This window comes from Malaya genurostris, chromosome 3 (genome assembly GCF_030247185.1).
Source record: "Malaya genurostris strain Urasoe2022 chromosome 3, Malgen_1.1, whole genome shotgun sequence".
Classification (NCBI taxonomy): Eukaryota; Metazoa; Arthropoda; class Insecta; order Diptera; family Culicidae; genus Malaya; species Malaya genurostris.
Window position 1 is genome coordinate 39,301,460 of NC_080572.1, and position 13,871 is coordinate 39,315,330.

The 13,871-nt window shown below is 35.7% G+C and overlaps 1 protein-coding gene across 50 annotated transcripts in view; it reads right to left on the reverse strand.

Moving 5' to 3' along the window:
* LOC131434538 (sodium channel protein para) overlaps nucleotides 1-13,871 on the reverse strand; it is a 198,337-nt gene that overhangs the window by 131,557 nt on the left and 52,909 nt on the right. For 39 of the 50 annotated variants that reach the window (XM_058601345.1, XM_058601350.1, XM_058601339.1 and 36 more), the window contains exons 6-7: nucleotides 12,176-12,363; nucleotides 10,016-10,048 (exon numbers count right to left, since the gene is read on the reverse strand). In XM_058601345.1, the coding sequence (XP_058457328.1) occupies nucleotides 10,016-10,048; nucleotides 12,176-12,322 (180 nt within the window). In that variant the 5' untranslated portion in view covers nucleotides 12,323-12,363. The remainder of the gene's footprint in view (nucleotides 1-10,015; nucleotides 10,049-12,175; nucleotides 12,364-13,871) is intronic. The other 11 variants (XM_058601349.1, XM_058601321.1, XM_058601352.1 and 8 more) reach the window with 1 other exon arrangement.

A 13,871-nucleotide genomic window follows, 5' to 3' on the forward strand; every position in this document is an offset into this window, starting at 1 on the left:
CCAGAATCATTATCTACTCAAACTTTGACTTAATCGTTAAAAATAGGTAGCGAGCATTGTCAAAGTTGTCATGGCAACATTTTGGGCAATGTTCCATTTACCTAAATATTGAGATCATCACTCCTTAGTCTGGTTTATCAAATTATTGGTTTTATTACACTCCTGTTGTGGAGTTTGACCTTCTATTTCAACAGACTTCGCAGTAGACTGAGTGTACAGAACCATTGCATGGCTGGTGCTACGATCCAACGGACACTTAGAATCGTTCCAGGTCGGGGTTCGAACATACGACAACTGGCTTGTAAGGCCAGTGCCCTATGCTTTGAATCGGCAACCCAGTTTATGCAATACGCTTATTACCTAAAATGCGGAGATACACTTTATTTGATTTTAGGTAGGCTTCTACCCGAAATTAGATAGCGGCTGGTAATAGTGTATATGTCTTGTCCTGAATAGAAACATTGCATTGCCGGTACCATCATGTTCATTTTATTAGCACTAAATTTCATCTGATGAAAACAAGTCGTTCTATGTTATTATATGATTTCATCTCTAAGCTACCGAATCCACTCGAAGCGAAACCACAAAGGCATACATTTTCTGCCGGAAATCGATTGCTTCGCTCCCCTCGCCACCCACAAGTTCACGATCGTTTTCGCTACGAATACAATCGTATATGTATTTCCATATGTGAGTGTATTTTTCTGTGAGCTTGAGCTGATTTTCAGCGAACTTTACCCAAAAAATGGCAAAACAAACGCAATCGGAAAACGTTTAGTAGCATTTTGATCATAATTTTCGTAAATTTCTCGTTTCCTGTGCTTTTACATTGGCTTGATTTATTTCACCTTGGTCGGTATAGAGCAATTGTAGAGTTCTGTGTGCTGTCAGTCTTTTTTTTTTCTGCCAAACATGTCTTTCTCCCTAGTGGCGTGTCCGCCAAATACTTTGGCATAGTCGATTTTTTTCGCTTAGCAAAATGTACTCGACTGCCTATTCGTTGGGTCTCGTTTCTACCGAAAATTGTACATATATTATTTTGCCCCTTTTTTCCCCGGAACCATCTTTGATGAGCCGGTGTGCCACAGAATGGGGATGCATCGATAGCACACAAATATGCCGATTTTAATTTCCTGTCGTACCGCCCTTACCCCCAACGGATTAGCTCGTGAAGGACGCTGCCAACTGTTCATATTATGTTGCTGGAATGATGTCTGCTTCTTCTTGTTTGTCTTTCTCATATAGAAAGGTTATGCAATCACTGTGAAAACTGACTTTTGAACCGAAGCCCGGAGGGCCGAATGTCATATACCATTCGACTTTTCTCGGAGATGGCTGAACCAAATGAAGGGTACAAAGTTCCTGAACTGATATGGTGATATGCATTTTTAAAAACTTAGATTATAATGAAAGGCGTGATTGTGCCTTACAAAGTTCCTGAATTTCATTTAGATCCGACTTTCGGTTCCGGAATTACAGGCTAAAAATTCCAATTTCAAATTACTTTCTTACTTTTCTAAGAGATGGTGTGACCGATTTTAATGAACTTATGTTTAAAAAACCTGTTTTAATCCACCTAGTGGTGTAATGATGCCTTTCTAATATTACTCATAAATAATATATTCATAAATATTACTGAGGTATTCGTTGAAACAACTGTAAGACTTTTCCTTTGAACCTATAAGTAAGACTTTTCCTTTGAACCTATAAGTTTGTGAAAATCGAATTGGCCATCTTGAAGGAAAGCGAGTGAGATCCTTTTTGAAGTTTTCAATCATCATTTCCAATTCTTACGAAACCGGAACTGGGACGGTATTACTTCATTACCGGCTGTGAAATTGCATATTTTTTCAAATAAATTTGAATTCAATGATATTCGTTTATTCTTTCGGTCGCACTTACCATAGAATAGCTAAATTTTTTATCAACCGCAACACCGTCTTTTACCAATATCACACACCAGCAGACATCCGTAACCGTTTCTTCATAGCGTGTATCGAACCGGAAGTTGGATCCGGATGAAAGTAGTAGCTTTAAAGATATTATGAGCTTCATTTCAAATCAATATTTGTGAAAATCGGTTCAAGCATCGCAGAGAAATCGAAGTGAGTTCTGTTTTTGGAGTTTTTCTTCACCACTTTCGGTGCTTCCGGAACAGGAAAAGAGTGACCAGTAGTGACGAATTGAGTATTAAAGCCCACAAACTAACAAGCTCTGCAAACTAGAAGAATTTATCAGATAGTTTTATGAGATTTGTACCTGTTTTTCACCATCGTTCGTGAAAAAATACTAATGAAATTCGTAATTTTTCACTTATCACGCTCTAGGAACCGGAAGTTGGATCCGAATAAAACGTCCCAGAAGTTTTTAGGAAACTATAAGACCTTTCATTTGAATCTTAGTTTGTGAAAATCGGTTGAGCCGTTTCAGAGAAAATTGAGTGCACACACTTCTAATTTTTACATATTGCCATGTAACTACGGAACCGGAAGTCGGAGCTAAATGAAATTCAATAGCAAGATATGGTACCATTCGGAATTTGAATCTAAGTTTGTGAAAATCGGTTCAGCCATCTCTGAAAAAAGTGAGTGCATATTTTTTACATTTTTTGGTGCATTTCATCCTATATCTCCGGAACCGGAAGTCCGATCGGGATAAAATTCAATAGCAAGCTAGGGGACCATGAGACCTTTCATTTAAATCTTAGTTTGTAAAAATCGGTTCAACCATCTCCGAGAAAAGTGAGTGCATATTTTTGTTACATACATACACACATACACACACGGACACATACACACACAGATATTTGCTTAGTTCGTCGAGCTGAGTCAAATGATATATGGTATTCGGCCCTCCGGGCCTCGGTTTTCACAGTGACTGCATAGACTTTCTATATGAGAAAGGCAAAATGGTCTCATACAAAACTCTCGAATTTCATCCGGATCCGACAGAATGAAGAGCGGTGATGAAAAACAAGAAACAATATTTCAAAATCGGGGTCAAAAGAATTCCAATCGTCAGGCCTTGTCGGTTGACGGCCAAACGCATCGACTTCGGTTGTACCAGTTCCCGGCTTCCGGTTCCGGAAGTACCGGTCATATTGTTCACAAACTCTAAAATCGAACTCACTTTTCTGAGTGATGACTTGACCTATTTATGCACAATTAGATTACAACGAAAGATCGATCCATATGAAATTCCTCAGTTTTATCCGTCGAGCTGAGAAATGTGTGTGTCAAATAATCTCACTAGGTTTTCTCGAAGATGGTAGAACAGATTTTGGATAAACTAAGGTTCAAATGAAAGTTACAAGAGATCTAAAAAAAAATCCTGAATTTCATCCGATTTCGACTTCCGGTTCCGGAATTATGGAGTAAATTGTGTCAAAAATTTTGCACCGTCGCTTGAAGCGGCGAAGCAAAATAAAAATTTCTTAGCTGTCCTCAAACCTACTCCAATCGGTAGTCAGTCAGTAGACTAATTTTGGCTCTCCTGGTCTCACACACTTTTCTCGAACCGACTTTTATTATACCGGTTCAGTTTTTGTTTTTCAAAAATCAAAGAAACTTGTTTCGAAGAATACCTCACATTCATATATGAGAATATTAGAGATATGATAAAGGCATCATTAAACCACTAGGTGGATTGGATTGAGTTTTTTTTAAATAAAATCTCTTCTGAATCGTACGATATGTGGCGGAATAGAAAGAAAATCGACTGAACCGAGATAACTACAGCAAATGATTCTGCGCGCGCGTGTGTGTATGATTTCGAAGACTTCATTCCCGTTAATAACTATAATATCACTGTCAATATGATTCAATCATGCATTGATTGATCGAAAAAAAACAATCAAATGAATCTATCAGATCGAATACTGATTCAATGTGGTTCACTGAAACCCAAACCAACCCAATGAAAATTAACGGAACTGTGTGCCAGGCCGCACGTATATTTTTAAAACATTAGTTTGACATGTGACAATCCAAAAAATACTATGTAATTCAAGCACAATTCGAATTTCTGTATTGAGCATTCAGACGTTTCTTATCGTCAACAGTTTCATTGCACAGAAAGAAATGATGAAACTTACACGACTTGTAAACCGATAGTACTATGAAATAGACGTCAGTTGAAACGAAAATCTGATTTAAAACCACGATTGATGTAAAATTACATTAATATTCATTTAGTTTTTCATTGAACAAGACTGTATATTTACAAACCGCTTAGTTTTGTACTGTAATTTTCCATTCAATTGCCTGCTCCGGAAATGTGCATGAAAATAAATGTAAATTTACAAAATATTTTTATCTGTGTGATGCTTAGTTTCAGTTCACCTCAACTCATTCAACAATCCCTCCCGCTCATGAGCAAATAGTTCTTTGCTTGCCGGGCAAGATAAGTACAACAATGTTTTTTTCTGTAGATTTACAGGAAAACTTCGCATAGTTCGTTGGGAATATTTTAATGGTTCTAAATTTCCTAAATTTTCCTAAATTTTTTTTTTCGTTGGGAATATTTTAATGGTTCTAAATTTCCTAAATTTTCCTACATGCAGGTTCTAAATTCTGAATCTAATTTCAAAAAGTAAATTCAAAAGCAAAATTCAGGAATGAAATTCTGGTTCAGAAATCAGTTCCATAATTCAGACTTGGAGTCCAGATCTAAATATCATTTTTTTTATTCAATAATGTAATATAATTTTAGGCACACTGCTTAAGCGACTAAATATCATATTATTTCAGAATTCTGAAATTGAATTTTTTAATCAAAATTATGGATTCGAATTCCGAACATAAACTAAATGGAGTTCAATAAAGAAAAATTGAGAAAACCTAATTTTTGAGTCATTTAGTCTCACACTATTGAGAATTTAATCATGCATTGTTGACCATATTTCTGATGATATGAAAAAAAATATTGATGCGTTAAGTACAACTCGAGATATTTTATGATTCGAAAGCCACTTCACTTAACTAATTTTGATAAGTAAAAGCGTGTCCAGCATAATTTTCAAATGGTTTATTTAATTATAGTTTTTGGCTTATACATACATTAATTACATTCTGAAGTAACGCGTTTTCAACTCAATAGTGAGTTCAATTGTCACCAGCATCAATTATTGCTTGGCATCTCCGTAGTATACCTTCTACAAAATTTTCTACGTATTCAAGGGGAAGCGGCTTCCAAATGAGTCAAATTTGTCGGGAGAACTGCTTCGAAGTGTAAACACGTTTTCCAATGAGCTTCTTCTTGATGTAGGCCAAGACGTTTTCGATATGATTTGCATCAGGCGATTGCGAAGGCCAATCAAGTGTCACAATGTATTTTTCCTGTTTCCATTCAGTGCAGAGCCGACCCCGGTGTTGGTGATCATTATCTTCATGCAAGATCGTGTGATAGCTCGAGACTATTTTACAATCAATACCATACTTTATTCCGATAGAACAACACGAATGCAATAACTTTTTATTTTAATTTGTCTCCTAAAGTCAAAATGCATTATCCAAAATTAGGCTTTGTTCAAGCCCAACTGACAATATTCAGAATTAGTCTTGTTTTCAATTATCATCTCAGTAAATCATCGTCTTTTTTGTAAAAAGAAGTATTAAAATGTAAATTGATGAATCGTTTTTTTTGCCAGATAAAATTTTAATGATGGGTTGTGGTTGTCATGTTTCCAAACCTCTTGGATCTTTACTACAGCATCAATAGAAAATGGAGTTGATTTTATACTTAGCGATAAGATGAAAGCTCACGAGGGGAAACTAATAAAAATTCTTCCATGGCGTATGTCCAAAAATTCAATCAGCTGTAAACTGTAAATAAGTCAAAAAAACATTTTGCATAGTTTATTACCGTACTTACTACAACAGTATAAAAAGAGCTCCGGCGTAACAACATACTATATTGACATGACATAAAACCACGACAAATTTACATTACTTACTTTATATAGAAAATAGAGCTATGAACCATATGCATGTAAACAGGAAGTATTTGATTTTTTGAAATGCAAATAGGACGCAACATATCTGCATAAGTTTTAAATCAAAACTATGGATTGTGTTACTTTAATACTTAAAATGTGATTTCATCGTTGGGTCCCAATCTTTATTAACTGTTCTTTAAATTCCGCATATTTCAAATTCGTGAAACAAAAAGTGTCAGTTTTTTATGTATATTATTCCGCTCTAGAGCTAGTTCGAATGGAGAGTACTACGAAAACGGTCATACTTTTTAATTAGCGAAGCAATTTGTATAGATTAATAAATGTTTGTTCTCTTCTCGAATATCAAACGGTTATTATTTGTGTTGAAATTCGCTTTTTCTTGTATTTTGCCAGATAAAATTGCAACCATTATCATGGTACACGAACGCCACCAGTAGTGGGACACAACATTAGATTGCCCATGTCAGAACTAGAGATATTTTCATGTGAAACACACGAAGAAACAAACTAATTGAACAGAAGACCCGAGCATGTTCAGCTGTGCCACGCTACGCAGTTCAATTATAGACATATTTCTATGGCAACACCTTCGCAACCACTACACGTCGCATCACAAGTCTATTTGCACTCTCCGCTTTGCCGTCCGACGCTGATTTGACATGCTCGGTTCTTCTGTTCAACTAGGCTGTTTCTTCGTGTGTATCATATGCAGGGTAGTTCAATTGGAAAAACGCTCTCCCCCGAATAGGAGCTAGTTGCGGGAACGAGTAACATCTCTGTGGTAGCTTTTTCGCAATTTTCTTCTTATAGTTGTATTCGCATGCCATTTTTTCAATTTGACTTCCTCGTTAGATGCTGATCAAATTTAAAACTAAAACAAGGCGACTCCACGCCTTAACAAGCCTAAAAAAATCAATGAAACAGTTAACTTCTTAAAATGACATGGAACTCCAATGCCTTATATGCAACCTCGAGTCAGGTCATACAACTCTGAGTCTGAGAATATACTTTTGTGATGCTATTTCCACAGAGAACAGACATCAGATTACAATTTGTGTAAGAAATTTAACGGTTTTGCCTTTCTCATATAGAAAGATTATGCAATCACTTGAAAAACCGACTAGTGAAAATAAACCCGGAGGGTCATAGTGTCATATATCATTCGACTCAGTTCATCGAGCTGAGCAATGTCTGTGTGTGTATGAGTCAAAGAATCTCACTAGGTTTTCTCGGAGATGGCTGAACCGAAACGTAGATTCAAATGAAATGTCTTACGGTCCCATACGGAATTCCTGAATTTTATCCGGATCCGACTTCCGGTTCCGAAGTTATAGGGTAAAGTGTGTTCATTATTGTACACCGTCACTTGAACCGGCGAAACAAAAAACGTAAAAAAATTTCTAAACTGGTCTCAAAACTACACAAATCGATAGCCATTATCAGTAGACAACTAAACAAACCTATTCCGGCTATCCTGGTCCCCGGTCCCCGGTCTCCGGAAGTACCGGAAAAAGTGAATATATATTTCAAAATGGATTTCACTCACTTTTCTCAACGATGGTTTGACCGGTTTTCAGAAACTGTCACTCTCGGCGAAACAAAAACCGTAAAAAATTCTATAATGGATCAAAACCGTTATTCCCAATCTTAGAGTCAAATGGAAGGTCTTATGGTCCTACCAAAAATTACTGCATATTTTCGGATACAACAAAAATTTAAATCGTCGTTGGAAAAATCGTATAAAATCTTCAAAATTTGAATAAAAACTGGTAGAATTTGTACGTCATGTTCGTGGCCGACTTCGATTATACCGGTTCTCGGGTTGCAATGCTGGAAGTACATATAATAGTGAACACACTTCGTTTTCTAATGGATGGCCTAACCGATCAGTGAACTGTTTCATTCTCTATGTTATACTAGTTAATGCACAAACAATCCCTTGGTTTCTTTCAAAAATCAAGGAGAAACATTTTGAATAGAATACCACAGTATTATATATGAGAAACGCATCATTACACCACTAGGTGGATTAAAATAGGTTTTCTTAAAAAGCAATCACCAAGTAGCAATTCTCCCGTAGAGGCGCTTCGAGCAGCCCAGTAATCCCTTATGGGCTCTTGCGTTCGAGCTTTCATTCAATGGTAATTCATGCGTGCAAAATCATACGCAACGATGATTTTTAACAGAATTTGACTTGTATGCTTTACACAGCTTTTTTGAAAAAGTTTGTACTAACTTGGATGTCTGTTCTCTGTGATATGACTTCTTTGAATATCAGTTCAAATTGGTTTCAAATTCTAATATAAATGTATTTCTGTGTTTATCATCAAATATCTGTACAAAAGTTTTCCATTTTAATTGTGAAAATTTTATAAATCTGTATGGAATTAAGAAAATTTGTATACAATCTGTATTCTGTATTGAATCTGTATGTGCATGTCAAAATCTGTATAACACAGGTAAATCTCTATGGCATCCCTGATCTGGACACACTGTATATTTTACGCGCTCTTACTTGTCGAATGTTTTGACTGTAGTTTGTTTTGGAATGTTTACTCTTTCAACGCAGGAAATTTCGATTCATTTGGCTTCAAAGAAGTTATACTTGGTGGAATCCGTGTTCCAAAATTTAACTCTGGAACACTCACTTCGAGAACTCGACGTGGACAGGTACAAAAGTCGCGAAGTAGTTGAAATAGGCTAAAACGACCAGCATTGGCATTCTCAAACATTTTTGTAAGAAGCATACTATCGATCGGCAGGATCACAGCAAGCGTCAGATTGGAACTATGCATCGGAAGCGTTATTTGAAGTTGTTGAGCACTATTAGGACAAACACCGGGCTGTCGGATTATGATATCGTCAAAAAATTCAATATTAGCCGAAGCACCGTTCTTTTTCGGGTTAGTTGGCATCCAAACAGAACGCTTAAACAGGATCTAGTGACCAAAAGACGTGCTCGAATGTTATACAATAAGCATCTTATGATATACGAAGAATGCATCCTCATGGACGACGAAACGTACATGATGATGAATTATGGACAAAAGTTATGTATAGCCGTTGATCGAGGCGTTGTCCCTAGCAAGTTTCAATTCGTTGTTGCCGATAAATCCTCAAGAAAGCTTTCGATCTGGCAAGAAATTTATAGCTGCGTACAAATTAAACCTAGGTTCGTGACACTATCTGACCTGCTAGTAAAGGTGGCTGTGAATCAGAATTAAAAGTTTTGTTTTGAGGTTCATTCGTTGAAATGGTAGGTACATTTTAAATTCCCTGTAAAACTGAAGAACAAAAACAATTTATAAATTATTTACTAATCAGAACTCGGATGGAAAACAATCAATTCTGTATAAAATGTTCGAAACGACGTATGTAACAATGAGAGAATCTCTTTGTTTACTTTCTCTTTCGATTATTGCGAAATATTTCTGCTTTTTTCGGTAATTTCTCCAGAGCAGATTGAAAGATGATAGCTTTAGTTATTATTATCGGTAAATGATTGGAGAGAAGGATTGCTAAGAGTGCCGTAATAATCAAAAGGGAAAGTAAACAAAGAGAATCTCTCATTGTTACATACGTCGTTTTGAACATTTTATACATAATTGATAGATGCTGGACGCAAAAAATAATTCACTTATCAACTGCGTTCTGTCACAAACACTTTACCTACGACAGGATGAATAGGAAATTGAAAATTTCCTGAGAAGCACACGAATACCACACAAAAGGAAAACTATCTGCCGAGCGACTTGCTGATTAGTTGTTGCGTTAGTCAACTGAGGTAAGACTATTCATCATCACAGCATATTATACTGGGTCATCTCAAAATGGTCGAGATTTTCTTGATTTGTAAGTAGTTCACATGAATACGATGCTTGGAAATGGTGTGTAACCACAACATTGTGAGTGAAAGTAATAAAACAAACACGAATGACTGATACTAATCTGGGCAGAAATGAAAACAAAACAACAAATGAATAATTGAACTGAACATGGAAAATGCGACCGTTGGGTTCATAAAATAGTAAACAATGATAAGTTGTAAAGGAATCTTACTTCTTTTTTCTTTTTCTTCCGACCAAAACCAGTCTGAAAATATGTATTTTAAGTTAGTTAACTGTGAGTTGGATTATTAAATATTGCGCTTGGAGTTTGAATAGCTAATGATTGACTATAGCCTAGTAAATTACGAGCGGTTTTGATAAATGATCTGCTAGGTATACTTCATTCTGCAGAAAAAAACTTTGTGTTTGCACTATTCTTGATTATATGATTATCTAGTTGCAACGCACAAACAGAAACAATATGAAAGTAAAACGATTCTAGTTAGCTGACATTTGGTGATAAAAGGGCTGAAGTGAAATTTTATTGGATTACGTTTGCTTCGTAGTAAATTTCGTCCAAATTTTTGTGCTTATCATATAATCCAATTCGATTCGGATCCAATATCCAATATGGTTTTTATCAAATGCAGCTAAAATTTTTTTTTTTTAATATTTTTCACTAATTTGATTGAGCATTAATCTGATTTGATCGATAAAAGAAAAAGGTGATGATTCACTAGGCGGTTCAGCATCTAAGAAAATCTATTTGGTTGCGGAATATTGCTTGATTGATTTAAGTTTGAGAACAAAAAGGTGTGGCTATAGTGTATGTGTAGAGCACTAAGATGGCGCTTTGAGCTTACGAGCTAGAGATTATCGATTTCAGTGTTGGTGTAGCAGCTGTGGAATAGCGAGTAGTTCAGCCGATTGGTTTGTGGAAACGGTTCTCGTTGTTGTTTTATGACGATGGAGTCATCTCGATTCTGATGAGTTTTCGATGCATGGAGAATTTGACGACAATAGGGATCCATAAAGTAACGATAAAAGACAAACAAAATGTATTGGTAAATGATCTGAATCAATTGAAACGAAGTTCCACCCTACTTATTGCATATATGTTTTATCATGCTAGTTTAAAACCTCACACGACACGACAAATTGTAGCCATCATCACCTAATGTTTCACATGAGGATATGACAATTGTATATCATTACGCAAAACGTGTGATTGGAGTCGTAATTGTTACGGAAATCGGCATTGAACTTCAAGCAAACAGTATTTTTTATGACATTTCGATTTGATTTGAAACACCAATGCATGACAACAATTGCGAATCATAGCAAATATCACAATGATCACGTAGGATGGAATTTTGTCCGAGTGTTAAATAATTTTCGAAACAGAATGTTAAACAAATCTTGAGGAACAAAGCGAAAACTGAAAGAAAATTCATGTTGTTAAATCCACGGTAGTCATTATTTTTTGTAAAATATACTCCAATAATGAAATCTATGTTCGAATACACGAATTTTCATCATTCATACCAACAAAACGTATTTATTCCAATAATAGAAAATAGACTTTTGTACAATACGATTTAAAAATGCATAGACGCCAATTCAAGAATAGAAGTTAAAATCTAATAAATGGTAAAAGAAACGTAATTTTGAAAAATCTTTCAAACATGATCTTAACTTTACAACAACAGACTAAAAAGCATATTATTCTGTACAGACCTAATTTACATTCGTTCAGTTGAAACAAAAGATGTTTTACAACCAAAGCAACAACAGAACTAACAGAAGTTTGTACAATGTATACAAAACTTAACTTAGAGGGAATCAATTTTCTGGACAAAAAAACGGAGGTTTTTCGAATTAAACGGAATGATATGAGCTTATGAAAACTTGACTGTTTTTAGTGATAGTAGAAACAATTTGAAGTGTCAGCTGGTGCAACTATAAACCAATAAGAAGAGGAATATGATTCATAAGATACACTAGAAAAATAGAAATCAATATGAGTGATAGGAAGTTAATGAATCAAGAAGCATCAATAAACAGAGAAATCAGCGATACAAAGAGATGAGATTGACAGGACTATGAACGAGTTAGGGTAGAATCTTTGTTGTCGGAAACGAGAACGTTTTCTCTATCTCCGAAATGCTCGGTTTTCAAAGGACAGGGAAAGGTGTCCGACTATTTTTACAATGCAAGCGAGAGGCAACCAGACAGAGCTAAATAAGGAAGCTATTTAATTTTCTTGCTACAGGCAATATGTAGAATATATAGTAGAAAGCTAAAAGCAGCAGTACTCTGATATTTTTTTTCACATTACAAGCTTTTTCTATCGTATGAAAAAAGCACGGTTGGCGGAAACATTTGGGCTTACCTCCCCCTCGGCTCGCTTCTTTTCCAGTTCGCGTTGTTTGGCTTCTTCATCTGCGATACGTGCTTCAATGACTTGTAATGATTCACGGGTGAAAGGACGGAACAAGCTACGTTCTTCCTCAGATATCGAATCGAGATCTTCGTTCATTGTCTATATGGCCAACAATGAGAGCCTCAGATTTCCAAGGCCTGTGGATGAAAGAGAAGAGAACAAAATGATGAATGCAACGTCATTCGCTAACAAAGCGAGTACAACGAAATTCGGTAGGCATAGTAAACAATGAATTGCAATATTTAGTTTTGTTCTGCCGCTCTCTTCATTGTAAACGATAGGGCTTTCAAAGTTAAATTTCTTTACACAATAGTAATGAAATATTGATTCGTCATTTTTTATAGTGTGCTACTTAAATTTAGGGTAGCGGAGGTATTTTCGTCACTCTAATATATTTTGGCCCGGCGTTCATATTTTTGGTTGTAATCTAAATGATGTACACATTCATATCTTATATGTTAAAGAATGGAAAAAAAAACTTCAGACCAGTGCCTGATCTTTGAATAATTCTTTTGTTAGTAATTTTAAATTGTAATTCTAATATATGGTGAATAGTTTGGATAATAGAACAACAAGAACTAATTACCAAAAAAATGGTTTTAAATTTGTAGTAATCTTTTTTCAATGAACCATTTCTTTAAAACAAAGATCGGATCAAAATGAATTCAGAGCTATATTGTTGACATTTTTGGCTACTAGCATTTGTCTGAAAGTTTTGAAATGATAAAAATCACATGTAATACGGGGAGATTCTTTTCAGAACAAATAACTAATTCTATTTGCACCAGTGCTCGCGAGGGATGTTTGGTTTATAACAGGGAAGAACCGGAATAAAAAGAGATATTGTTCTGGAAAAGAAGTCAGTTGAGCTAAATGCGCATAATCAAATGGCCTCGCACAAGTGATAATGATTTTCAATGTGTGTGTTCGCGTATAAGAAAATCGCTTCAACAGAATTATAATTCAGTATCCAACCAACTTGCACTCGGTGTGGCTCGATAATGCCGTAGAGAAGATTGTTTGTACTTTTCCAATATCATTGTGATCGATTTCTGATCTCTGCATTTTGATCAGTGCCGACGCCGGTCACGTTTGATTTCATATCTATTTCGGAGGGGAAAGATTATTAGTGCGATGTTGCATGTTGCTTCTAAAATGCGAGGAACCCTCTACACTTCCACATGCATCACATGAAGTTGTAGATCGTTTGTGAATATCCCAATTTCATCATGTGTCTCACTATCTTTACGTTTCGTCCTATAGACTCGTCAGTACAAAGCAGTTTAAATTGATGCTTAGTGCAAACCTAAACAGTTCAACTTGAACCGCTATTATAGCAATTTGCAACACACTTGTAATAAGCACCGAAGTGCTAAAGATGAGGATATATGATATAAATATGCTTCTCGTGGTCAGTATAGTCTTCTGAACGCAGAAGATAATGAAACAATATCTCTAAGTCGAGATTATACTGTTATGAAAACCTGGGAAGTGGGAAATGTCTTTGAATTTTCCGTTCATGCAGAATAATGATCCGAAACATACTGCCCATGCTGTAGACAATGGCTTGCGAAAAATAACGTTGATACTATGCAATGACCAGCGAAGTCCCCCGATAATAATCCAAACGAAAATGTTTGATATG